General features: G+C 41.7%; 1 protein-coding gene across 2 annotated transcripts in view; it reads left to right on the forward strand.

Annotated features, from left to right (window-relative positions):
- Nucleotides 1–352: 352 nt before the first annotated feature.
- The window catches only part of KITLG (KIT ligand), a 97,073-nt gene continuing 71,210 nt past the window's right edge, over nt 353–26,215 (forward strand). The window contains exon 1 of one of the 2 annotated variants that reach the window (XM_043446401.1): nt 353–574. In XM_043446401.1, the coding sequence (XP_043302336.1) occupies nt 560–574 (15 nt within the window). In that variant the 5' untranslated portion in view covers nt 353–559. The remainder of the gene's footprint in view (nt 575–26,215) is intronic. The other variant, XM_043446400.1, reaches the window with a different exon arrangement.

Consider the following 26,215-nt stretch of genomic DNA (forward strand, 5'->3'; position numbering starts at 1 on the left):
GGAACTGCCAGCCCTCGCCCAAGCTCAAGGTTTCTCTTGAGTCCCCCGGCCGTGCCAGGCTAAGGAGCAGATCAGAGACTCTCCGCACCCGGCGCGCAGCGTGAGTGGCGGCTGCAGCGTGTTCACCTTCGTCCTAGGCGCCCCCGCGCCCCAGTGGTCTCCCAGCCTTGCGCGCACCGGCCCCCCAGCGCCGGAACGCGCTTTGCTTGATCTGTCCAACTTCTGGTGCTCCAGCCGCCCTCCAGGGTCTGCCCTCCCGCTCCCCTGCCCCAGCCCGGGCTTGCTTCCCCGGGGCTCCGGAAGGGAAGGAGGCGTGTCCGGAGTAGGCGGGCGGGAGCGGTATAAAAGTGCTGGCGGCGCGCCGGCCAGGGCTTCGCTCACCGCCTCGCGCCGGGACGGGGATCGCCGCGCCAACACGGGCAGTGGAGAGGGCGTTGCGCTCGGGCTCAATGCGTGGACTATCTGCAGCCGCTGCCCATGCAGTATGCCGGAGCTCCAGAACAGCTAAACGGAGTTGCCACACCGCTGCTTGGGCTGGATCACAGCGCTGCCTTTCCTTATGAAGAAGACACAAGTAAGTAGGGCGCGCCCGGGAGCTCGCCAGCTCTCCAAGAAAAACCGTGCCCGGAGGCCGGCGCGTCCCGGCCGCAGCTGCCCGGGCGTGCGGGGCTGTGCCTGCCGGACTAGCCTGGAGGCTGCGGGGGAGGCGGGCGCGGCTCGCGAGCCCCAGCCGCCTGGCCCGGGTGAGCCTGGAGAGGAGGAGTGGAAGGGATGAGAGGGAGCGGGCATCAAGTTTGGAGCCATAGCCCGTAAGTTGGGAGCTGTCAGTCGGGAGCCGGCAATTCCTGTAAGACAGTAGGATCTGTGCTTTGGCCGGAGAGTTGAAGTTATTCCAGAAAGGCATGTCCTTGCACGGGAGACATTTTCCCATGGATTTCGGGAAGGTTACACAACAGTTCCCCCACGCGCCACGCTCGATCACTCGCGTACTCAGATTTTTGTGTGGCTCCGGGGTGGGTGCCGGCCTCGTGCGGACTCCGGTGCAGCCGCGGGAACCGAGCCAACCCCGAGGTCCTTATTCGCCGCGCTCAGCTGGGCGGAGAACCTGCCCCAGCAGCCGGGGAAAAACTTGGCTCCCGCGGCGTCTGCCAGTTTTGCGGCTCCAGGCGAGCTCTAGATAGGGTAATACCTCCACGTTGCACCCACTTTCTTCCATTACAGAAGAGAAAAAGTTGTGTGTGTGTGTGCGCGCGTGCGTGTTTTAATGGGCACCTCTGGTGGTAGTTACGGAGGTAATTCCCAGTGCTGCAAATTTTGCGTTATGCACAAGAAGCACAGAAGGTAGAGCACCGTCCAGGGATACAATTAGTTGGGTTTTTTTTTTTTTTTTCTTTTTTTCCCTTTCTTTCCTTGTAGCAGATATCTCTGGCTTGTCCTTGATAAAGGGCCGGCGCGGCACTCCCATCCACAGTTCTTTTCGCCAGGTCTCACCTCTTCTTACTTCTCCCCTTAGGAATTTTTCTGTTAATCTGCTGCGGGTTGGGTAAGGCTGCCCTCTCACCCCCCAGAGGTTCTGTCGGAGATTGCAATTCTTGAAACGTGTCGAAGGGGTGGAAGTGGCGGGTGAAAAGATTGTACACGTCTTCAGTTTAGAATGTGCTGAAAATGCTTTATTTAATGATACATTGAGTGTCACATTTTCAATAGACGTCTAGATCTGGAAAGGGTACCACGCATTCCGAAGGGAGTAGAAAGACCCGAACCCATTACACTGTGTGGAAGAGGGCAGCGGTTTGGGACTTGGCCTGGCAGAAAGGGTTGTGTAGTCTCTAGGGCAGCTGCCCGAGGCGGAGGAGGGGAGCGCAGCGCAGGTTTCTCTCTTGCAAGCAGGTTAGTTTATAGGCAGAGCACCTGGGATCACCGCAGCGGGCTGTTGAAATGCAAATGTGGAAGACTGGCAACAGAAGTTTTAAAGTAATTGCTTGACTTATACATGCTTTCTGCTGTGTGAAATTAATAAGCATGGGCGGGGAACCAATTCTTTGTTACAGTAGCATCTGCTCACATGAATGGCAGTAGTGAGATCAGGGTGGAGAACCCTGCTACCTTACAGATCAGGAAAAGAGCCTAAACCTTCCTATTTAAACACGATCTCTGGAGACAGATCAGGTTAATGACCAACAATCTAAAGGTGGGGGTGGAGGGGGCGTATGGGACCGTACTATCAAGTCAACTTAGACTCTGTAGGATTGATGATCCTTGCACCCTTGCTTGCTTTGCAAAACAAACGGTGAGCTCTGTAATCTCCTTTCTCACTTTGATTAAATAGCTGTGTAAATCGGATTACATGGAATAATTCCATTGAAAGCTAGAAAGAGGTCGAACTAGCCTGAAACTCCTTGGTGGTGGTGAATCAGTACTGCTGACCAGGGACGTTGGAGACAGGGAAGTATTTTAGAAATGTGACCTGCTCAGGCTGAGTAAAAGTGCAAGCCCTTTGGGGGAACTTGCTGATGCTGAAGGGCTGGAGGCAAAGGAGGGCAGTACCCTTGGTGAATGAAGGCATTCATTGCCTGGGATTTAATGACCTTCAAGGTTTCCTTTAAGGATACTTCTAGCAATTCCACATTCTTGCCACTGAAGAAGGAGACCCTGGAAATAACATGAAATCAATGAAGTAAGCAGTGGAAATGGGGGAGGGTGCGTAGGTCCTCATTCATATTGTTAGATTTTCTAATCCAAAAGTTACAAAGAAATTTCCTAGTGCAACTCTGTATGGAGGGAAAGTAGCATAAGGTAATCTGGCATTAAGAGATGAGATCAATTGTTCCAGTCAATCTAATGTTATACTCGAAAGGGTGGAATAGCTATTAATATTCAGTAGTTGAAATAGTCATTTATAAAGATGGAATCAATTCCAAGTTCTGTTATAAAGCAAATAGTTGTGTACCCTTCCATTACCCAAGATATAAAATGAGAAATTAATAATAATATACTTGAATTATGTAGCTCTCCAAGAATCACAGGGACACCAGGCATTCTTGCCTTATAGTCAAGCTAAATAAATGTGGAAATTCCACCAACAACCACTTGGGGTGTGAAAAAACGATTCTTTCATTTATTTAGCACATGCGACGGACCAGCAGATGGGCAATAATTACACGGCAGGAGTCGTGAGAAGCAATTTGAACGGTTAAGTTTTAATCACAAGTCTACAGAAATGAACGTGTTTTGCATTTTTCAGATCTCTGGATGTATTTTATCCTTATTGTGTGGTTTTACGGTTTCTGAAGGGAATTGTGTCTCTGGCTTAGAACATCTATATTCAGCGTATAATAACAATTGGACATCTTAATTTGCAAGACCAATTAGAAAAGTGCTATCAGTTTAACAGGGCTGATGCCATGTTTGTTGATGTACTTATATTTTAGTTTTCAGATGGTTTGTGAGAGTTTTCACAACTGCTGTCGGGTTTAGAAATATGAAGATAGGAAAATTGCATCTGGCAAATGGTGTAGAAAAGACCACATTAGGCACACATTAGTTCTCAGAAGAAGCAAATAGAATGATTATTAGCTTTTGTTTTTCCAAAGATGCCCCCCTCCTTTTTTTTGTCTGTGTGAAGCTTGTCATCTGGGTGATGATACAAGGTTATAGAAAAATTTAACATTTATGAAAAGAGCATTTTTTAAATCTTGCCCTTAGAAATCACTCCATTTGGAATCTGTGCTTTGAACACTCCTAATTTATGTAGCTTTTAATTGATACATTCTGCCAAAACTTTGAAACTCAAGTGCTAAATCGATTACGTTTAACATAAAACAAGGAAAATAACCATATGTAAATCTGAAGGCCTGAGCCAAACCAATTAAAATTGCCAAATTTTATTTATATCTAACTGCTGATTTGGAGATAGCAAATTGTGAGCCACATTTATTCTATAATGATAGGTGATTGAAATCTTTTCATCACCATCAATAATGTGAAAAAGAATAAATTCTTCCCCAAGTAGTTAGTCTGAATATGCGAGGTTCTTGCATGGTCTGGCAAGCCCCACTCCATGTGCCCTTCCCCATCCATGTCCAGGGAACACCTAAAAATAGTGAAGAGATCTTAAACTTTAGCTTTTCAAGACTGATTCTAATTCCTCTTTTACCACTGGTGAGAAAAAATGACTAGGCACGTGGCTTAACATCTTGGGATTTCCATTTTGTAATCTGTACAATGATTATCAAATAGTTATAAAGATTTGTAAGGATTAAATGAGATTTTATGTATCCCAGCACAGTGGCTTGCTGTGGTTACAGTCTAAATTTATTATCCCTAGAAGAAAGTTGCCTCCCGGCTCTCTTAATAGCCAGAGATAAAACTAGCTTTTGCAGGTAAATGATGCTTAACCATCAAAGCATAGAGACCAAATTTTCATAATCTGGATCTGTGGATTCAACTTTATAGGCTGATATGTGTCTGTACTCATCAAATCAAGAATGTGTGAAAAGAAAGGCTATCCATGGCATGGGAGATGCTAAATTCTTAAAAATATTTTCTTTAAAAGTGAAAATGAGAGAGTGAAAATAGAAAAAGGAAATATTATCACTATCTCTGATTCACTTTCATATTTCTGCACTCTCGCTTTCTGAGTCCCCCTAGTATGAAATCTGAGGATTTATGTTATTTCGTTTTAGACTAAAGGGACTGGGTCAGCTTCTTGTCCTTGATGTTCTTGAACTTGCTCTTCTGAGTGAGGACAAGCATTCATGTCTGCAGGGTTCTTTATTGTCTTTACCAGGCAACAGGCGGTGACATTTTTTTTTTTTCCAATTATGCAATTTTGGGAGATTTTTTCCCCCCCCTTGATTACCTTAACATTCCCTTTCTTAAATTAGGGTAAGGCATTTGGATATAAATCTGTCAGAATTGATCTTTTATCTTTGTTTTCTAGTACATGAATCATGAGCAGCTGCAGGAGATGTCTTTTCGGTGTTAGTCACCTGTGTAGTCAGAACAATTTAGAAAACAAATTGAAGGGACACCAGGATGCTTTTCTAATATATGCTGCTTTCAGGATTATTTTGTTTGGACTTTGTCTCATAGAAACCATTGACTTTAGCCTTACTGATTTATAGATGCAGTGAGATGCTTTTGCCTTTTCACTTAATTATGGGCATGCTAAAATTGTTTACTAGGAGTGGGAGAGAATTGTCATTATCTATCTCTACCTATTTTCTTCTGTCCAGAAAAATGGGGATGATGGGGGGAATGTGATTTTCTTATAATTAGGCCTCAGGGACCTTTTTCTAAAATCACGATGTGTGTCAGGAAGACTGTCCTTTATATAACTCTCTTTGTCTTTTGACTATATTTTCCTATTTTTCTAGGTTGCTGCATTGACTTGGTTATTAGGGGCTGGAGTTCTTTTTTAGCACAGATACTATATGACTTTGGGAAGGCATTTGAATCTCTCTGGACCTCAGTTTCTTCTACTGTAAAATGAAAAAGTAGGACTAGGTGATTTCTCAGTGTCTTATACTTCTAAAATTCTCTATTTCTAAGGTTCTAGTAAAATAGATAATTTGAACCAGCTAGTGTTTAAGCTTCCATTGGTTCTGAGGCTCATGTAGTCATTGCTTTGGTGTGAATAGAAATCATAACCATTGTCTTATATATGGTTATGGAATATAACCATATAACATATATATGTGGAAAATAAATCCAGTAGGGCAAAATGAAGGAGATTTCATTTTGGACTGCTCTACTTTTAGCCTTTTCACCTACTACTTGATATTTTTCTATAAAGAATGGTGTTCACCCTTCCTATTTTGGCAGTATCCCTCGTTAAAGGGGATCTTTACTTTCTCTCTTCCAGTCTTTTAATTCTCTTAAGTGAAGAAGAATCTTAAGGCAAAGTCAGACAGCCAGAGAGGTCCCCTTACATCACTAATGTGTGCCTGCCTCCCCATATTAGCTTGTCATTTCTGCCCCTGCGGTCTCTAATAATCTGTGTGCCTGGAGGAGAAATAGAGAGAAGCCGATCCTGTATAGAAAGAGCTTGCGTGGAGGGTATCAGAGGTGTGGGTCCTGCACTAGACTCCGGTTCCAGGGCCAGTCACTGGGTCTCTGTAGTCTTGGGCGAGTCTCAGACAAGTCTTGGGCAAGTCGCTGAGTCTTAGCCGTATCCGTGCCCTAGTGTTAATCCTGAGAAGAGAGTGAAGAGGAGAGGGGTCTGCAGCTGGAGACGCAGAGGCTGAGAAAGGAGGGAGCAGCTCTTCTGCCTCCAGGAGAGCCCGTTCCTGAGGATAGCTCATTGCCATGTGAGCCTGTCCGTGCCCTGGCTTTTGCAGGTCTCTGGAACACCTCTTCCTCACCACTTTTCCTTCGCTTCTCCTGCCGACTGACAGAGTTGGAACCTGGGACTAGCCCGGTAGCCAGCAGCTGGTTTTCCTTGGCAGCCAGAAGCCACTTGGCTCATGATTGACATGAAAATATTCAAAGATCAACCAGACCGCCCCCCCCCCCACCACTTCCAGGCAAAAGACTACAAATTCTGCAGAAAATAGAACTGTAGCAGTGACTACAGTGTACCATTTGCACTCAGCATCAGCAAAATCTAGCGAGTTTCCTACTAAAACCATGTTCAGAATGGAGGCAGTGATCCACATGCTTGACAAAGCAGCGGTGGCTCTTTCGGTGATCTGGATGCAAGAATTCAGCCCTTGACTTTGCAGGTGTAAGCTGTTGCCTTGGGGCTTGGAGTGCAGCTGATTAGAATGTAGTCTCTAAGGGGGGCAGTTAGGGTGCCTTTTCTGTGTCCCTGGCACACAGACAGCAGCTCAGAAATCTGACAGTTGCCTTGCAAATAATGCCTTTGCTCTCCAGGGTGACCATGCAAAAGAGCGTGCAAGACGAGAGCAAGTGCAAAGCTCTGTCACTGCTCACTTGCAAAAGCAAGCCCCAGCCTCCTTCACCTTTGCAGAAAGGGTGTCCCCCCTGTCTAACGTACCCTGACTGTACACCGTGTCACCGCCGGAGACCAGGGAAGAAAGAGCGTGACCTGGAGGGGGCCTTGTTTGTCTTATATTCACGTGCTCTGTTGCCCTTTCAGAGCAGAAGTTCATCTTTTGTGTAAAAGCCCTGTGGGTGCTTAGCACTTTTGCCTCTTTGTCGCCTTGACATGAAATCTCTGAAGCCAAGGACCTTTCCTTTCAAGTGTCTTTACCAAAAGTCCAGGACTGAATCACATCTGGTAATTGGCCTGTTTCTTCTAAATGCCAGTGTTTCAGTGGTGGTAAACCAAGTTGTCTCTAAACATTACAGCTTAATAGTGGTAATCTATTGTCACAGACTCTGTTGTGCTGCGTTTTTGACTGTTTACTTGGGGTCCCTTTCTGAAGCCTTCCTAGATGCCTTATGAAAACGCGCATCTGTTGATTTCCAAGAAGAGTGTTGCAGAGAAAGTAGGTTGTGTTATAAAGGCCTTGCCCCTCTCCTGGAATGTGTTGTCCTTATAAGAAAGAGAAGAAAGATAGCGCGAAGTCGTGTCCGACTCTTGCAATCCTATGAACTGTAGCTTGCCATGCTCCTCTGTCCATGGGATTCTCCAGGCAAGAATATTGGAGTGGGGGGACTTATAGATGGCTGTTAAAATTGACATTCATTGCAGAACTTTAGATGGGAGGAGGGAGGAAGGGTAGAGATGGATTGCAAAACAAACCCTAGAAGTCGCACATCATTATTTATGGTTCTGTGTAAACCTACAGTTTAACACTTCTGAAATAGTCACTGCATTAGGGATTTCCATTTTTGATGACGAACTAAAACCTCTGTGATTGCTTTTGCTTGGATCTCTGGCAATTTTAGAAAGCTGCTACCTTCAGCCAGCCCTACCCAGAGATCTCTGATGTGTTCTGTTAGGCAGAGAATGAACTCAGGTAACTACTGCTTATTAGATATATTATCACACTATAGGAACTGGCTCTGTGCTTTCTGCCTCAAGATGGTCCAAAGTGGCAGCTAAAATGCTGGGATAGTAAAGTCAGAAAACATTCATGAAGAATCCAAAAGAAGTTATTAGCATAATGTTTTTAATACTGGATGAAATTAATTCTATGTAGAAAAGCATAAAACTACAAAGTAGGGTTTACATAATCCTTCCATTGTTATGCAACAAATTGTAACACTATTGTTTTTGCTTTTTCTAATTCTTAACCCCTGCCCAGGAAAGTATTTTAAAACTTTAGGACACATTTGTTTACAAAGTACTGTAGCCATAATGCTGCTCTATGTCTGAACAGTAATAGGAAATAGTGAACTCTAAAAAGTAGTCCCCCATTTGAAACTCGAATCTTTTACATTAAACAGTTCCATAGACTTCTAACCCCCAAGTTGATTTGCGTTTGTTGTTTGCATTTCTGTATAAATGTCACACATAAATGCTTTGGCTTGAAGGAATGATATTTACTATAGTTTGTGTCAAGCATTTGACATTTAAATGTGTAGCCATTTTAAATAGCTTTCATGGTTATTTTGTAAAATCATATCACCTTGATAATAAGATTATGCCAAAATAGCACTTAGTAGAAAACAGTTCCAAGATGAATGAATTCAAAGACCTTGTCTTCTTCAGTCCCGTTTCACAGATGAGGAAACCAAGATAAAGTCTTTTCTTTGTTAACTCAAAGGGTTTTCTGGTCATGATTACACCCAGAGATTCAGCTGGCACTTCCTCAGTCCATTAGTGCAGCTTATTCAGAACCTCAAAGATATATGTTCTGCTCATAAGAACATTGAGTTAAAAACAAACACAATCAGATATTAAAAACAGCTGCCTGTAATAGAATTTGGCAACAAAAATTTTGTGATTCCAGTGGATCTAGCAGGGTGGTTCATACTAGAGGCTCAATGATAATAAATGGAATGTTGTGGAATGAATACATGCCTGATACCAGGTTGTTAAGTGCCAATAACCTGTTTTAGAAGCCTTTTTCTTTCTCTCTTTATTTTTTTAACAGACGGCAAATTTTAACTACTGTCCTGGCTGTGTCATACACAGAAATATCTGATTAATGATTGGAAAGGCTACTTCGGTCCCCATTTACAGCGTTAATTTTCAGTGAATATGCAGTATTTACTAAGCAAAACTGGTGGGCATGTGAGAATACAAAAAACACGGACTGAAGCAAACATGATACTGGTTCTGCCACTTACTAGCAGTATGCTCTTCAGTAAGGATTTCTCTCTGAGCTTTACTTTCCCAGCCTCTAAAATGGGTGCAGAAATAACTACCCGTGGGTAGTATTGACGTCGTGATTAAGTGAGATAGACTGTAACGGCACAGAGGCTTGCTTCTAGTAAATAACCAGTTCCTTCTCAGCAAGAAGAGTGAATCAGTCACAGTACCTTTCAGCAAATCCACATACTGAAAGACATAAATGCATTATTCGCATTTCCTGACTTTGGGTATAGGGCTTGCATGAGTAAGTGAGTTAAAATAATAGAGCTTGGGATAGTTGGGGAATTGGGGATTGATACGTACATACTGCTATTTTTAAAATGGATAACCAACAAGGATCTACTGTATAGCACAGGGAACTTTACTTACTTAATGTTATGTAACAACCTAAATGGGAAAAGAATTGAAAAAGAATAGATGCATGTGTATGTATGACTGAATCACTCTGTACACCTAAAACTAATACAACATTGTTAATCAACTATTACTCCAACATAAAAGTTAAGGTATAAAGCTCTATCTTAACTGCCTTCTTTATACATAGTCTACCTTCTTTAGCACTCCTAGAAGATTAAACAGAATTTTCCTCCAATTTTACATCCTCTACCTCATTCCTACCCTTGCTACAATGGTAACAGGTATACAAAATGGGCCAAAAGACAAGCTGCTTAACAAAAGGAGGAATGAGGAAATAAAAAAAAACTAGTTAATAAGTTAATATCCATTGATTACTCACCATAGCTGAGGCACCAGGCCACAAACTGCAGAGGAATTTCTCATTTTATACTAGCCACATGCAAAAAAAATCTTATGACGCAGATATCATTATTGATAACATTTTTTCAACAAATAAGGAAACTAAAGTTCAGAGAGATTAAGAGGACTTGCCGAAGATTTTAAGTGGGGGAAAATGCACGTAAGTGGAAGAGTTTGGATTTGAAGCCAAGCCTGTTTAATTCTAAAAACTAGATTCCACTGAACCACGTCAATGGAATGCACCTATGTTTAAATATACATATAATCTGTAAGGCTTGAGACTTTAAAAAGAAAAAAATGTGTGTGTGAAGATGATGGTTTTTTAATCTTATAAGGGGAAGGCTGAGCAGGCAAAGCAGAGCTCCTGGGATGAGTGAAGGGTTGCTTCTGACTCAGCTCCCAGGACCACCCAGGAGTGTAAATGGCTGTGAAGCTCAGTAACACTCCCACAGTCTCGGAGCCCAGGCTTGGTCCTCAGTCTCCTTAGCCATCAGATGCTTGCCTCTGCTGACCCATTGTGAGGGAGGCCACTTGTTAACTGGAAAAATGCCATTTTATTTTATGGAATTAAGAATCACTGCCAAATTCTTGGTGTCTGTCAAATAAAATGGTACTTTTGTTGGCAGAGGGGAAGGTTGTTAAATATTTGAAAATTGTTGCAAAATCACTTCTTGGGAGAAAGCTGTTTCAAGGATTACTTTAATCAATTTGCTCTGACTCTCTTTTCATGTTGTTTATGAAGACAGTTTTCAGTGACTGGGATCATTTTTGGAAAACTACTGAATAATGTCTTTATGCTTATGTCTAGTTGCTAAAACTACCAGCTGTTAAAGTTGTGACCTTTGCTTTGTAATTCCCTATCAGTCCAATTGCATGAATAGTAAAAATTCATTTTCTGCATTGATGTTATGATTTTTTGCAACAAATGACTGTTGGAGCATCCTTGGGGGCAGCATCACTTTGTAACTTATCAGTTTAATGATAAAAGGTCCTGGGGTCATTTGAACACAGGTGAAAGAAACAGCAGCACAGAGGTGTGATGAGCTAAACAGAACTAAACAGACAGCAGGTAAGATGGCCTGCTTTGGTTGACTTATCCCCTGAACCTCGGTTTCCCCATCTGCCAAAAGGGACAGCAGTACATTTCTCAAAGGTGGTTGTGAAAATTACGTGAAATAATCCACAAAAAGTCCTTAGTCCAGTGTCAGGCACCTAGGGAATCCTAAGTAAATATTCACAGTAATCATTAACATTAAGCAAATGATATATATTTATATTAAACAGATGGCTTCCTTGGTGGCTCAGTGGTAAAGAATCTGCCTGCCAATGCAGGAGATGTATGTTCAATCCCTGGGTCGGGAAGATCCCCGGGAGAAGGGAATGGCAACCCACTCCAGTATTCTTGCCTGGGAAATCCCATGGACAGAGGAGCCTGGCAGGCTACAATCCATGGGGTCACTAAGAGTCGGACGTGACTTAGTGACTAAACCACCACCACAACCGAGCTTATCAATAGCAATGAAGCCTTATGTTTTAAAGTGACTTTCACTGCAAAATCTCCATTGTCAGAATGAAACAGAAAGTCGAAGCAATTTATCCAAATACCTCAGGCCTGAAATTCACTTTAGTCCTAAATAATTGTTTTCATTCCCTACTCTAACCAAAAAACTGAAGAAGAGCTAAATGTGTATAATTATAGTTGCAAGATAGTTTACCTAGAGCAAAGTTACTTCTTTCTATCGTGTGTCCAAGGTCACAGTGCTAGCACGTGGTGGAGCTGGCCTAGGAACCAGGTCTGGAACCAGAGCCTGCCTTCCTAAGCCCTATGCTGTACCTGGAATTGGGGGTACAGACCATGAGTCCTTCCCCTGAACTGGTGAGTGATCTCCTTTCCCTCTCTGGGAGGAGCAGTTGTTTTCTGCATCAACAGAAATATATAGCCACTAGTTGAGAGAAAGGAAAGAGTGTGGATTTTGTGTCAAAAGCACCTAGGTTTTACCTCTAGCTCTTGATTCTAGCTTTCAAAGGGATCTTAGGCAAATTATTTAACTTGGCCTAGCCTACTCTTAAACTGAATTTCCTCTCTTGTAAAGTGGAATAATACTTTGCAGCTTTTTAACCTAAAAATAGTGTCGTATATCTGCTTTCTGATTGTCACTCACAGAATGGTACTGTAATTTAAAAAAAGTGCTTTTCAGACTGAACACATGTTTTCCCACTGTAGTATTAAGCACTAAATTGTGATTGTGTAAGTGTTTGATTCATTGGCCTCATCAGACACTCAAAGGAGCATGGACTTTGGAGTTAGAATGAGGCTTAAGTCCTTAGTCTTGTTATTCACCAAGACCCACTTTCTTTCTCTGAGCCTCAATGTTCCTGTCTGTATAATGGAATGGTAAAGGTAATAATATATAGTTGGAAGAATACAAAGATTACCTGAGATAATGTATGGAAATTGGCTGACCCAGAACTGATGTTCAGTGAGTGGTATCTCTAATCTTTAGGGACTGGAATATGCCAGCAGACAGATCCGTATGGATCAGTCTGCTCTGCCTCTTGCTCCACTTGTGTGACAGCTATAATTATTTAAACCTGTTGTCACTGAAAAGCAGAAAAGCAAAGAGAGATTATGGGAAATGGGCTTGTGTAACCGTGAACCAAGACTAGTAAGGGTCTGGATGTGGGTCAGCCTCCTGCTTTGAAACCAAGGATGCTGATGCACGTCTTGACTACATCACCAGTTGTAGTGAGACAGAGACAGACAGTTGTTGTGAGACAGAGATAATTAATAGAGCAGTGCTCCTCACACTGTGGTGTTCTATTCAGAGGCCTACAGTCATGCTATTATTCTAAGCTCTGAGTAATGAGTAAGTCCAACTTTCTAAATAATGAAAGTTTTGAGTTTATTAATGTCTCCCAAAATGAGCCTCACACTGCTTCATATAATATGTATTAATAGCTTTGGAGATGCATAGATATGGAGTCACCTCTCCAAATTGGAATGTCTTTGAATCGCTTAATTCTTCTAACATTCTGACTTTCTCATTTGTAAGATGACATTTATAATAATGTTTAACTCATCAGGTGGTTTTGAGGATTAAAGGAGCATGAGAAGGGCTGGCTGTTCCATGCCAGATACCCAGGAAACCTAGGTAAATGCTAGCTGCTTTCAAGCAAAATTCATTTTTGTATTCAGTTGGTTGCGTTTTTTTGGTTTTGTCTGCATATATTGACTTTGCATGGGTGTAGGATCAACAGTTTGGGGATGTTTGCATTATAAACTCGGTTTTATTTTCTTGTGGGTGATGGTGTTTTAGAGTTTAAGGGCTTGATTGTCGAGGTTAATCTTCAAGTAAGTGTATCAATCAAGACCAGACGCAAGTTACTTTTATCAGTCCATTATTTCAGGTAAACAAGCATTCCCTTCTTGGAAAGAACATTAAACTGTTATGTTCCTTTTGATGGAGTACTGACTTGTGGAAGACAGAAAACAGCTCCTATTTTCCAACATCGCATAATCTGAAGACTGTTTCTAGAGGCTTCTTAATTGAATCTTTGACTCTCACGACTTCAACAATTAAGTTATCAATCCAGAGAAGCGTGAAATAACTTTGGGCTCAATTCAGAGTAGGCTTTAACATAACAACTTGAGGCAAGACTCCAGTGAAACTCAAAAGCAAAAAGATCTCTTTTAAATGTTGGGGGGAAAAAAAAAAGTATGTCCATTCTTTTAAGGCCCAAAGGAGAATGGGACTGAATCATTGATATGTGTGTTATTTTTATAAGTTGTTTAAGAGGAGAGTCAGATTATAAAGGGGCTTTTTGTATCTTTCCTTGAAAATGCCCTGCCACAAGCACTTTACTGACTGCACAAGAACCCACATCCTAAATTCAGCTCTATGGTGTTGATGTAGAGTTGGTCCCTCTGACGGCATCCATTTCGGAATTCAACGAAATGATGAGTGAATTCTGTAATGTTAAAGATTCTCTGTAATGCACACAGTCTAGATTATTAAAGAAGTCTGATCATGTGGCTGCCCTGGTTAAAGTCCTCCACTGACTTTATATTACCTGCAGGATAAAGTCCAAACCGTCAACACACTGTACAGGATTCTCTGTGATTTGGCTGTTGCTTATTTCCACTGCTCCCTCAGTGGTAAATTTCATGCCAGTGTCACCTAACCAACGTGCAGTGAAACAGTGATATACTCCATGCTGCACTTGGTCTTGAAAGCCCCCGCTCTTCATCCTCCAGTTCATCTACCTGAAATGGTTCCTCTTCTCAGAAGCCCTCCCTGAAGTCTGTTGCCCTCCTTCCTTGCCTCCACTCCCCCTGTATTTAGTGATCTTACCCCATGCTTCTATAGCATTAAATATATATATATATAAAACAATATAACAAAATTTTCTTATTTACCTGTCTACTTGGCTAAATTGGTTCATGTTGATATCCCCAGCTAGTGGTACAACACCAAAATCTTAAGGTTTTTGGAACCAAACTATGAGTGAATGAATCACATCAGTTGTGTCTTTTACTGAATCTTTGACTATAGTATTCTAAGCATGGGTCAGACTGCTTATCAGTTTAATGCCTGCTGACCTCAGTTGACACATGGGGTGGTACCACGGAGGGCGATTTGGAAGGTGGGAGGAACATCAGTCATGCATTGATGTCATACCTAGGAAACGCATATAACCGTGCATGCAGTACCACTTGGCACAGACATACGTTGTTCAAACGTACTTCTGTTTGGAGAGAGAAGTGGGCCACTTGGGGTTGTAGAAGAAGGTAGAAACTCTGGATTGAAAAAAGAGTTGGGTGGGTCAAGTTGCTGGCCATCTTTAAGGAAATAACACACTAGGTTGAGTAGCAGGCTGAGATGGTGCTGGCTAATTCAAGATTATACAGGGTCTAAGAGCCAGAAGGGATTCTAGGAGATGATACTGCCGCTGATAATGATGAAGAAAATGCTGATTCTGATTCTCATTTGGTGTGCCGGGTCCTGACCTAAGCGTGCCACATACTTTGATCTGCACTAATCTCTCCACTTACGAGTCTGGTGATGTGATCCCTTCCATTTACAGAACAGGAATAGGTAGGTTGTGCAAGTTGCTCAGCATCTTGCAACTAGTTAGTCTTAAACCCAGTCTGTTTGCTTGGCATTAGTATTGCTGGCATTTCCTCTTTTTGCTTAGGTGAGATGTTTTGCTTGATACATGATAATGAATAAGACTGTCATAAATAAAATAAATGAAATTCTTTCCAGCTTACCCACATTCAAGAAGCTTCCTTTCATATTTTCTTTCTAACCAACAGTTTGTGTTGGTTAACGGTTAGCCAGTGCAGTAGACAAGGGAAGGATGTTGTGTAGCTTTACATACTGGTGTGTATAATCTCTATCAAGAAAGTGATGAAAGAAATATGAGGCAATAGACAATGTGAGAACTTTAGATGGTCAAACCTAAGTGATATTTGTGGACTTAAGATTGATGTGGTTAAGGAATTTAGCAAAAATGATGTTTCAGTACAAAGGATCAAAGATGTATTTAAGTGTGCAGGAAGAAAGTTGGAGAAGGATTTACCATGAAGTGACATTTTCAAATTTTATCTGTGATTAGAAGCTACCATTTTAGTGACCCAAGGCAATGATACCACTTATAACACGGAGTTCTTAAAGACAAAAGTATTTTGATGCCAAGTTTTCAAAAGTTCTGAAGTTGTTAAAGTTATGCAACCTATAGCATGCCCTAGTTTTGCTTTTTTTTTTTTTTTTTGTCTAATCAGGTAAGCTGCTTGGTTTGGGGTGTAGAACTGAAAGATTAGCATTTCTGAAACCTGTAAAAACTTTTTAAGTTTTGGATAATGCTACATTATAAGGAGCAACATCTACCTCCTGTCTCCATTTACAAACAAAAGCTCCAAAAAGCACCATAATGAGAAGGGGAGATGACACAAAAATTTAACAATAAAGTTGACATGCAAAATGGCTTGTGCAGATTTGGCGCTGGAATCATACGGCAGCTGAAGCATATCTTTGAAATTTCATTTAGTTGGATACACGGCCCTATCTTCATTTTCTGAGGAATTGGATTCCCATTCTTTCCTGTATAGTGAGAGAATCTCTTTGCTCTCCAAGCGCGCTCCATGTTTATATGTGTCCCTCCATCCACTTTTGATTCCTCAGCAAAACAGCTGCTTTGAAAAAAGTCCAAAGAACAGTCTTGCAATGGATACTCACTCATCTTCTTTCCTGGCCCACGGAGAAATCCCTTTCTTTCTTTTTTTCCCTCAAGGGTTTTTTTTAGAGTTAAGGCTTACGGGTTTAAAGTACATTTTCCATATTCTTCTTTTGTCCTATTATACAAGGAAACTTAATTGATCATCTCCCAGGTCATCTCTGAGAAAGAATTTCAGAACACAAAATAGTTGATATTTGCTTTGAAGATTGTTAACTGATAACCTTTTAAAAGCTAGGAATAATAAAAAGTGTGTGATGCCACTCCTCACATCCTGGTACATTGTTTGAAAAGTCTTTCCCTTTTTTATTTCTGTCCGACATCTTCCTTTCTCTAGTGAGTTTGAAGTCTCTTCCTACATAGTCATATTATGGAGAATGCTAAGCACACCTCTATGGATATCTTGGTGAAAAATTGCAATAAAAGAGCTTGCCGTGTAGTCATGCTTATTAGCATGAAACTGTCTATTTTGGAGGGGAGGTGGTGAGGGCACTGTCATCTGAGTCCACTCCTGTGTAGTCTGGCATGCAACTTTCTGCTTCTTGCAAACAAGTCTTGCAAGAGGGAAATGGTGATATTATGCCTGTGTTGCTCTGAAGAAAAGGTAGTTGTTTTTATTCTTGAGTCAAACTTAGGAATGGGTCTGATGACATAAAAAAAAAGTCATTTAGTTCTGTGAGGTTTTTTTTTTTTTCTTTTTGCCTGCTTCAGTAGGGATGACAGAGTCAACCAGTGCTTTGGGAAAAGATAAGATTAGCATTTAAAAGCTTAACCTATGTCATCACTTCGAACTTGCCTGCTCCCTAGTGAAATCATATTCCCTGCATGTTTTTCCCAGTGCAGACCCACCATGAATAACTTTTTATGAATGACTGCTCTAGAAATTTTGATGGATTGCAGCTCCCTGGGGAAACAGGGAGAAATTTATAGATGCATCTTATACTGAATTCTAAATAAGAGTTTAGAATTGTACACTTCTTACATACTTCCACTGAACTTACTATAGGAAAGTGTCTGCATTCCAGGTCTTTTTTTTTTTTTTTTAATGCCCTTATGAGTCAATAAAGGAAAGTAACTGCACGTGATACTCATCTAGTTCCTTTAGAAAGGGAATTGGGATTTTATAGGCAAGTCAGCACTTTGGGATACTGTCACATTTTGACCAAATCTGCCAGTAAAAACATTTTCCACTGGTTGTTTATTAAAAATAGTTTATTTAGCATTTAGCAGAACATTGTGCTAGAGGCTAGTGCTACAATAGTGAACAAAACACATCATTCCTGCTTTTCATGGGGTTTACAGTGTAGCCTCCATTTTATATCCTTATTTTCCATTTTCATGGGGTTAGAGAAGTATTTAAAGGTACAAAGAAAATGGTTTAAGTTCAAACTGAAAAAGCATTTAGCTGATGTTGCATTTTGGATCATTAAGAAAATGTTGCAGCATTCATATGTGTCATCATTAGGGTTTGGCAGTTACTGGACAGTGGTTCATGCCCAGTGGATGAGCAAATCTGTTTCATTTATCCTTCATTCATTGATTCATTTTATCCTTCATTCATTCATTGGTTTATTTTATTCATGTTATTGAGAAGCTCCTCTGTATTTAGCAGTGCTCTACTCACCCTGGCCAAAACAGTGAGGGACGAAAGTGCCTGCCTTATGGGGCTCAAACTCAGGAGCAGGAGACAGGTAACAAGCATGCTAAGTCGCTTCAGTTGTGTCCAACTTTGTGTGACCCCATGAACTGTAGCCCACCAGGCTACTCTGTCCATGGGGATTCTCCAGGCAAGAGTACTTGGGGTGGGCTGCCATTCCCTTCTCCAGGGGATAACAAGCCTGCCTGGTGGGCAAGGTCAGTTTCGTGTGAATAAGGACACCATCTGCTAAGGATTGAATCAGACACTATCCTGGCTTTACCTGTACCTCATTTCACATACCTGAGTTTATTCTCTATGCAAACAATTTAGAGTGTGTTCCCACCAGGTCTGTACTATATAAAAAAGAATTAGATGGTAGGAGTACTTGAGTAGGTCAAGGTGCTAGAGATAAGAATGATGAACAACAATAATAGTATCTTCATCCTCACCCCATTTTCCCACTTGTTAGAAGGAACGGGGATAAGAATAAATGAATTGGGCCATCAAGACAGTTTTCTCATAATTTCTGATGAAAAGTGCTTCAGTGGGAATAAAACTGTGATCTGAGAGGGCTGGAGCTGCTTAAGGCAGGTCACCTGGGAAGGTTTTTCCCAGAAGGTGATATCTGAACTGAATCCTGAAGGATCAGAAAGCTTTGCCTCATTCACAGCCCAAGAGGGAGGAAGCTTGCAACAGTGCTGCAACAGCTTAAGGCAGAAATATATCCCCGGTGTTTAAGGACCAGAAAGGAGGCCCGTGGAGCTGGAGTATGGTGAGGGGAGAGGCATGGTGAGACTGGGCATAGAGCAGGACAAGTCTGTGTGAAGTAGGGCCTTGGAGACCTTGGTAGCGATGTGGATTTTATCATAAATGTAATGGAAAGGTATTCCGAGGTTATAAGCAAGTGGTGGTGATTTGCATTGCCTGAAGACCACAGTCTTGTGAGTAGCAGGCTTGGAAGCAAAGGAGGCTATTTAGGAGGTCCTGGGAGTCTTCCAGGCAGGAGTGATGGAGCTGGGCACAAGTGTAGTGCTCTAAGATGCGATGGAGGGAAGTGAGTATTTTGCTGGTAGAACTAACAGGACTTGACAGAGTTGATGTGGAACTAGGGGAATGGGAAGGATCAAGGATAGTGCTCAGGGCTGTGGCTGGATCTGCCAGGCTTCAGGTCTGGAAATGACATTACCGGGGATGCTTGTTCTAGGTGTGGTTGGAAAGACAGCACTGAGAACCACAGTAGTGGACATTTAGGAGGGTGAGCTAGCTCTGGGATACTCCATACCAAGTGCATTTGTAACTTTAGTCCTCAAGAAGCTTGTGAAGTGAGTTCCATTATTAGGTCCATGTTACAGTGAGGAAACTAAAGCAGAGAAAGATATCTTTCCAAAGGCCACGAGGCAAGTCTGTGGCAGAGTAGAGATTAAATCTAGAGCAGCTTGATTGTAGAATCACTGCCTCCCAGCCCCCCAACTTTATATCTGTTCTCTGTGCCTGAGTAAACACACTCTGTTTTCTAAAACCGTCTTGGATTATTACTGAAGCTGAAGTTGACTTTTGAAACTCTACTATTCAGGTTAACATTCACCTATTGCCCAAACAATTCCGTCTCACTTTTGCTCCAGGTGGAGATGAGCCTGTCGACTCTGGGAGAGCTGATCCTGAATCTAAGCTCAGGGGTCAGTTTCACAACCTCTTTTTATCATCTTGCTGTGCTGATCTTTCATCTATGGGGAAGGTGGAAAATGAATGGGATTGTGACATCCGCTGTTTAGTTAAATTAAATTTAGTTAAATTAAAAACTGTGTAGTTTTTAATTTAAAAGTCAACAGTTAAAAAACCAGGAGTAATGATAAAATAACTACAGGCATACCTTCTTTTATTGTGCTTCCTAGACATTGCCTTTTTTTTTTTTTTTAAACAAACTGAAGGCTTATGGCCTCCCTGCCTGGACCATGGCTTTCAGCATCACTTTTCCGATAGCACTTGCTCACTTTATGTCTCTGTCACAGCTTTTTGCATTATTTCAAACTTTTTCATTATTATAATATGGTGATCTGCGATCAGTGTTGTTTCATGTGACTTCTTTGACTTTCTGAAGGCTCAGATGATAGGCAGCATATTTAAACAATATTTTCTAATTAAGTTCTATACATTATTTTAGATGTAAGGCTATTGTGCACTTAATAGATGACGGCATAGTGTAAATACAACTTTTGTGTATAATGGGAAACCAGTGTTATTAGTGTGACTTGCTTGCTTTATTGCAGTGGTCTAGAACTGACCTTAAATCCGAGATATGCCAGTATAGCTTTAACGGGCTTCCCAGGTGGTACAGTGGTAAAGAGTTTGCCTACCAATACAGGAGATACGGGTCCAATCCCTGGGTTGGGAAGATCCCCTGGAGAAGGAAATGGCAACCCACCCCAGTATTCTTGCCCGGGTAATCCCATGACAGAGGAGCCTGGCAGGCTACAGTCTGTCGGGTAGCAAAGAGCTGGACGTGACTGAGCGTGCACACATGCATAGCTTTAACAGTCGTGTCTCGGTCTACCATGTGCCAGGCCCTTTGTATAACAGCTTTATGTAACACTGTCTTCTGATTAATCTTTTCAAATATCCAAAGAAATGTTATCACCATGAGAAAACCAAAAGGAACCTCAGAGTTTCCATCATTTGTTGACGTTTGCAGCATGTAAGTGACAGAATCAGGAATTGAATTTATATCTTACTTTGTTGATTCTCTTCTTTTCTAAACATCATCTCATCTCTTTCATAAGCAGTGAACCTGCAGCTGAAATATATTGTTACCAGAGGAACATGTTCTGGGCATGTCAAAAGTAGATGCTTTGCTGGGCTTCAGGTGGTAGAATTACCAGAGGAATGTGTTTTAGGCATGCCATAGATACATGATTGCGGGGCTCAGGTGGTAGAATTGCATTAACAGTCTCATGAATTGCCAACCAAAAACTGCCTTTAAAAGAAAAAAATTAAATGATTCTTATTTTACAATTTGAATTTTGAAACATTAATGGAAAATTCCTAAGGAGAGTTTACACTGACCTTTATGAGAAATAAATGCTCAGTAACTTAAATGTTTCTCTCCTAGCATTGCTTGGGGTCTGGTTGCAGGCAATACAATCTACTCTAGCTAGTTTAAACATTAAGGGATATATTAAAATATATTTGATGGCTTATGAAACCACTGGAAGGGCTAGAAGAACAGGTTGAGCTTTCAGAACACTCCCACACCCAGAACCCAGTTAAGTCCAAGGCAGCCTGTGAGGCAGCTACATACAGCCAGTGCGGTCCAGCCAAGACTGCTCCCGAGGGCAGGCTCTCCCTGCTGCCTCCACCACCTCTCAGCAAAATGCATGCCCAGCATCCATCCAGCTTCTCTTCTCCTGGCTTTTCTTTCCATATCAAATCCTACACGGTTGTGCCTGACTGATAAAACCTAAGTCACATCTGCAACCGTCGCTAACTGCAAAGGAGTCCAAGACATGAAAATTTTAATTTTGCAGTCACTACAATACAGAAGAATATGGTCAGAGAGAGCGGGAATAGGAATTAAGGGTCAATTGACAGTCTCCTCTACACTCACTATATTTAACTCTTCTTTTTTCAAGTTCCTCTAAATTAGGATTATCTAACATGTAACCCTGGAACCAAATGCAACCTCACATACCTTTTCAGACATTTTCATTTTCTCTAATGATATAGCACTCATGAGCTAGTGCAGCCTAAAATAGGATGTCTCGGACTTCAGAGAGTATCTAAGAATCTTGTTAAAAGTACACATTTCTGAGATGGACCCTTGGAAATTTGGATTCCACATGATGCCCAGGAGCCTGCATTCTAAATAAACACCCCCAGATGATTATACTTTGATCTAAACATATGAGAGCAATTCCCCTTTTTTCAGTTGGGGCACCTTTCATGAAAGTGGGGGCAACATTTCAACAGTTTATTCAGTTCAGCCACAGGCATTTGGTATGTCCAGCACACATTGCATAATCAGGGAAGCTCATGCAGTGACCTTTGCAAATCTGGCTTGTCATCTGATGTGATGGAGAAAATGATCAAGATTGTGAGTGTTCTTTAAGCTCATGCCTTTGACCTCCTGGTTTTGATGCTATTTGGAGTAGTTCCAGCAGAGTATAAAGATTTAGTTTATTTGTAGTCCAAAAACTCAGGTGGGGAAAAAAAGAAACTTCATCGGAGATTTCCTGAGCTGCCTTCCTCAGATTGAATCTTCTTAAAATTAAAAGGGCCTGTGAGACCAAACTTGTCACACTCCCAATAGCTAATATGACAAGACCTCTGAGCCCTTTTAATTACAGCCAAAGGGGGCGGGAAACACAAGAAGTTTTAGGAAACTCAGGCATTCGATCCAAATTCAGTGCGTGGAATCAGAGAGCAACTGGAGCCCATGCTCATTTTCCATCCCTGAATTGTTTGGAGTTCAAAAGATTGTACAGATTTTACAGAACTTTTGATTTACAGGAGATCATAGTTTCAGAAGTGAGTCACATAGATGGAAGAAGATAAATTATGATTTAGATTTTGTAACTGTTTTTGGAAAGCTACAAACCCTCAGAATGTATGCCATGGTGATTCAATTTTAAGAGCAATTAATGAACATAATAGTGAATACTGCCATCCCTAAAGAATCAGTGCTTGTAAAGTGCTGAATTTTTGAGTATGTGGATTTCAGAACTGTCACAATTTCTCTTTCTTGCAATATTCCTATACTTTCCAATGTTGAGGGCCTGTTGCTTTTATTAAAAAACAAGCAAAAAAACAAAAACAAAAAAACACTGGTAGCAAAAAAGAATTGGCAACAGATGTGTAAATCTAGGTTCAACATTGAGCTAGCACCCACTGGTTTTCTAGACCAGTTTGGTTTGTGACATATCCTCTTCCTCTTAATATTGATTAGAATTAGGTCACCAGCTAGCATCCCTATAAAATACATCCTTTCTCTCTGCATTGATGTAACTTCTGAAGACCTATATTTATGAATAGCAATGACCTATCTATTACCATTGTTTGTGATGAAATCTCCACTGCTGTACAAAGCTTATTCTATCACATGTGCTTCTATTAAAAGTAATGACAGTAAAACTTGAACACCTAGCCCCTAGATTCTAGCCTGGGGTAGAAGTCCTTTATAGATATTTTCATACAGGGGCAAAGTCTCTGAGCTAACTTGGTTCTCATTAACCACAGGGGAGTTCTCTATGCTCAGGCTATTTAAGGTGGAAGAAGGCTTAGTTACTCATTTTAGCCCATTATTTTTCTTTTTAAGATTTTTATTTTTTTGATGTGGGCCATTTTAAAAACCTTTATTGAATTTGTTACAGTATTGCTTCTGTTTTATGATTTGGTTATTTGGCCTTGAGGTATGTGAGATCTTAGCTGCCTGACCAGGAATCAAAACTGCACTCCCTGCAGGGGAAGGTGAAGTCTTAACCACTGGACCCCTAGAGAAGTCCAACCCCATTCTTATAGAGGTACCTTTTCTCATCTACCAAGACTACAGTTAACTTTCTAGCCATTCCAGACCTTAGCCACTCTCTGTTGTGGTAAGCCCTTGAAATTTCCTCACTCTCACTGACCCTTCTGGTCCATCTTCCATGGTCTCCCTCCATGGAAACAGTCCTCATCACGGTCAGTTCCACTAGGTCCTCTTCCAACAACCAACCGGTTGACATCTTTTAGTGCTTGTTTTATTGATTATATTCTCCCTTTTGTACTTTTTTCCTCTTGGCCAGGGTACCCCCAAAGCAACTAATATGCATCTCATTTCTGTTTGACTTCTCATTCTCTCATCTCCTATGTAGCTAATTCTTTCTCTTATATGGGGTATTCTCCAGGGTTTTGGGTGATAACTTCCAATCCCCAGCTGCCACTTCTGATGGAACTAGCACCACTTCTGCCTCAGTTACCTGTGGAAGTCATTTGTGACTCCCTCCCTTACACCCCACACTTTCTTTCTGCCTACTTCCACATCCTCTTGAACTTGTCTGTTTCTCTATTCCCACTGCCCCTTGTGAGTTAAGGGCCTCCTCCGGTGGCCTCTGGATGACTCCATTGACCTTTTAACTGACCTCCTGCCCCAGGCTTCTTGCTTGCCCGCCTCCACCCATCTATCCTTTATTCTAATTACTGACAAAGTTTTCAAAAATAAATCAGATCTGGATATTCCTTGCTGAAAATCCAGCAGGAGATCCCCATTGCCTTTAAGATAAAATCAAATCAATTAGCGAAACTGGGAGGGCCTCTGCCTATCTTTCTACCCTTGTCTATTGTTGCGTATTCCTTGAGATTCATTTTTCACTCAGTCATAAACATGAAGATCTATGAAAATGCCTCTTTCACTTCTGTAGGCACATGCTACTTTGGTTTCTCTGTCACAGGTCTTTGACCTGGCTACCTTCCTCTCACATTTGAAAAAGAGGACTCCTCCCAGAAGCTATCACTGAGCCCTTCCTATACTCTCCCATCCCGAAGTCAGGTTTATTGGGCTTTCTGGGCCCTTCCTCTCTTAGATGCTCTATCATTTAGTTATGTTCGACAAGAGCTTTAGCTCCTGGAGGCCATGACCATATCTTCTGTATCGTTACCTTCTGTACTTATCAGGTACTCTATGGATCTGATGATGAATAAGTAGCTCTTCTTAGAAGTCTGAAGGCACTCAATTTTGTTTTTATCAGAAGGAACAGCTTATCACTTCATTTTCTGAGCTCTCCCCTCCCTCTAGCTATGCAATTTTTTAAGTTATGGCAAGCATAACCTGATTTACCCGCATTCCTTGTCTACCCAGCCTAGTCATAATTTGAGATTGTTGTTTCACTTAGAAATTGATGCAGTTAAAGAGACCTGTATGCTGTTCACAGCACAGGCATTGTGAAGTGAAGGTTGCTCAGTTGTGTCCGACTCTTTGTGACCCCAGGGACTATACAGTCCGTGGAATTCTCCAGGCCACAATACTGGAGTGGGTAGCCCTTCCCTTCTCCAGGGCGTCTTCCCAACCCAGGGATTGAATCCAGATCTCCCACATTGCAGGCGGATTCTCTTCCAGCTGGGCCACAAGGGAAGCCCGAGAATACTGGAGTGGGTAGCCTATCCCTTCTCCAGCGGATCTTCCTGACCCAGGAATCAAACTGGGATCTCTTGTATTGCAGGTGGATTCTTTAACAACTGAGCTGTGAGGGAAGCCATAGTAAATAAAACTTAATTGTTCATCAGATATAACAATTAAGTTGTTTGAGCAAACTCCCAGAGCTGGTAGATGACAGGGAAGCATGCTGCAGTCCATGGGTTTGCAAAGAGTTGGACATGACTTAATGACTCAGCAACAACAGAAGTTTTACTAACTGGCCCAGTGTTTTTCCTTCCAGTGTAGTGTAGGTCTTGGTTTAAACTAGGTGGAGGCATACAGATGGCCTGCTGCTGCTAAGTCACTTCAGTCGTGTCCGACTCTGTACGACCCCATAGACAGCAGCCCACCAGGCTCCCCTGTCCCTGGGATTCTCCAGGCAAGAACACTGGAGTGGGTTGCCGTTTCCTTCTCCAACAGATGGCCTACAGGCACATAAATGATGCAACATATCACTAATTATTAGGGAACTGTAAATCAAAACTACAATGAGGTATCACCTCACACCGGTCAGAATGGCAATCATCAAAAAGTCTACAAATCATAAATGCTGGAGAGGGTGTGGAGAAAACGGAGCTCTCCTACATTCTTGGTGGAAATCTAAATTGGTATATCCACTATGGAGAACAGTATGGAGGTTCTCAAAAAAACTAGAGTTGCCATATGATCCTGCAATCCCACTCCTGGGCAAATATCCAGAGTAAATGATAATTCAAAAAGATACATGCACCCCAGTGTTCATTACAGCACTATTTATAAGAGCCAACAACTTAAATGTCCTAAATATCCACCAACAGATGAATGGATAAAGAAGATGTGATACACATATACAATGGAATATCACTCAGCCGTGAAGAAGAATGACATAAAGGCATTTATAGCAAAGGCTTAAAGATTTTCATAGTAAGTGAAGTAAGTAAGGGCTTATCCTAGTGGCTCAGCAGTAAAGAATCTGCTCGTCAATGCAGGAGACACAAGAGATGTGGGTTTGATCCCTGGGTCAGGAAGATCCCCTGGAGAAGGAAATGGCAACCTGCTCCAGTATTCTTGCCTGGAAAATTCCATGGACAGGAGATCCTGGCAGGCTACAGTCCATGGGGGTGCAAAGAGTTGGACAAAATTGAGCATGCATACATGCACATTACTGTATATAAAATATAGTATGCACATAAAATATGGTATATAGAATGCA

Source organism: Cervus canadensis, chromosome 25 (assembly GCF_019320065.1).
Source record: "Cervus canadensis isolate Bull #8, Minnesota chromosome 25, ASM1932006v1, whole genome shotgun sequence".
In the NCBI taxonomy this organism is placed as follows: Eukaryota; Metazoa; Chordata; class Mammalia; order Artiodactyla; family Cervidae; genus Cervus; species Cervus canadensis.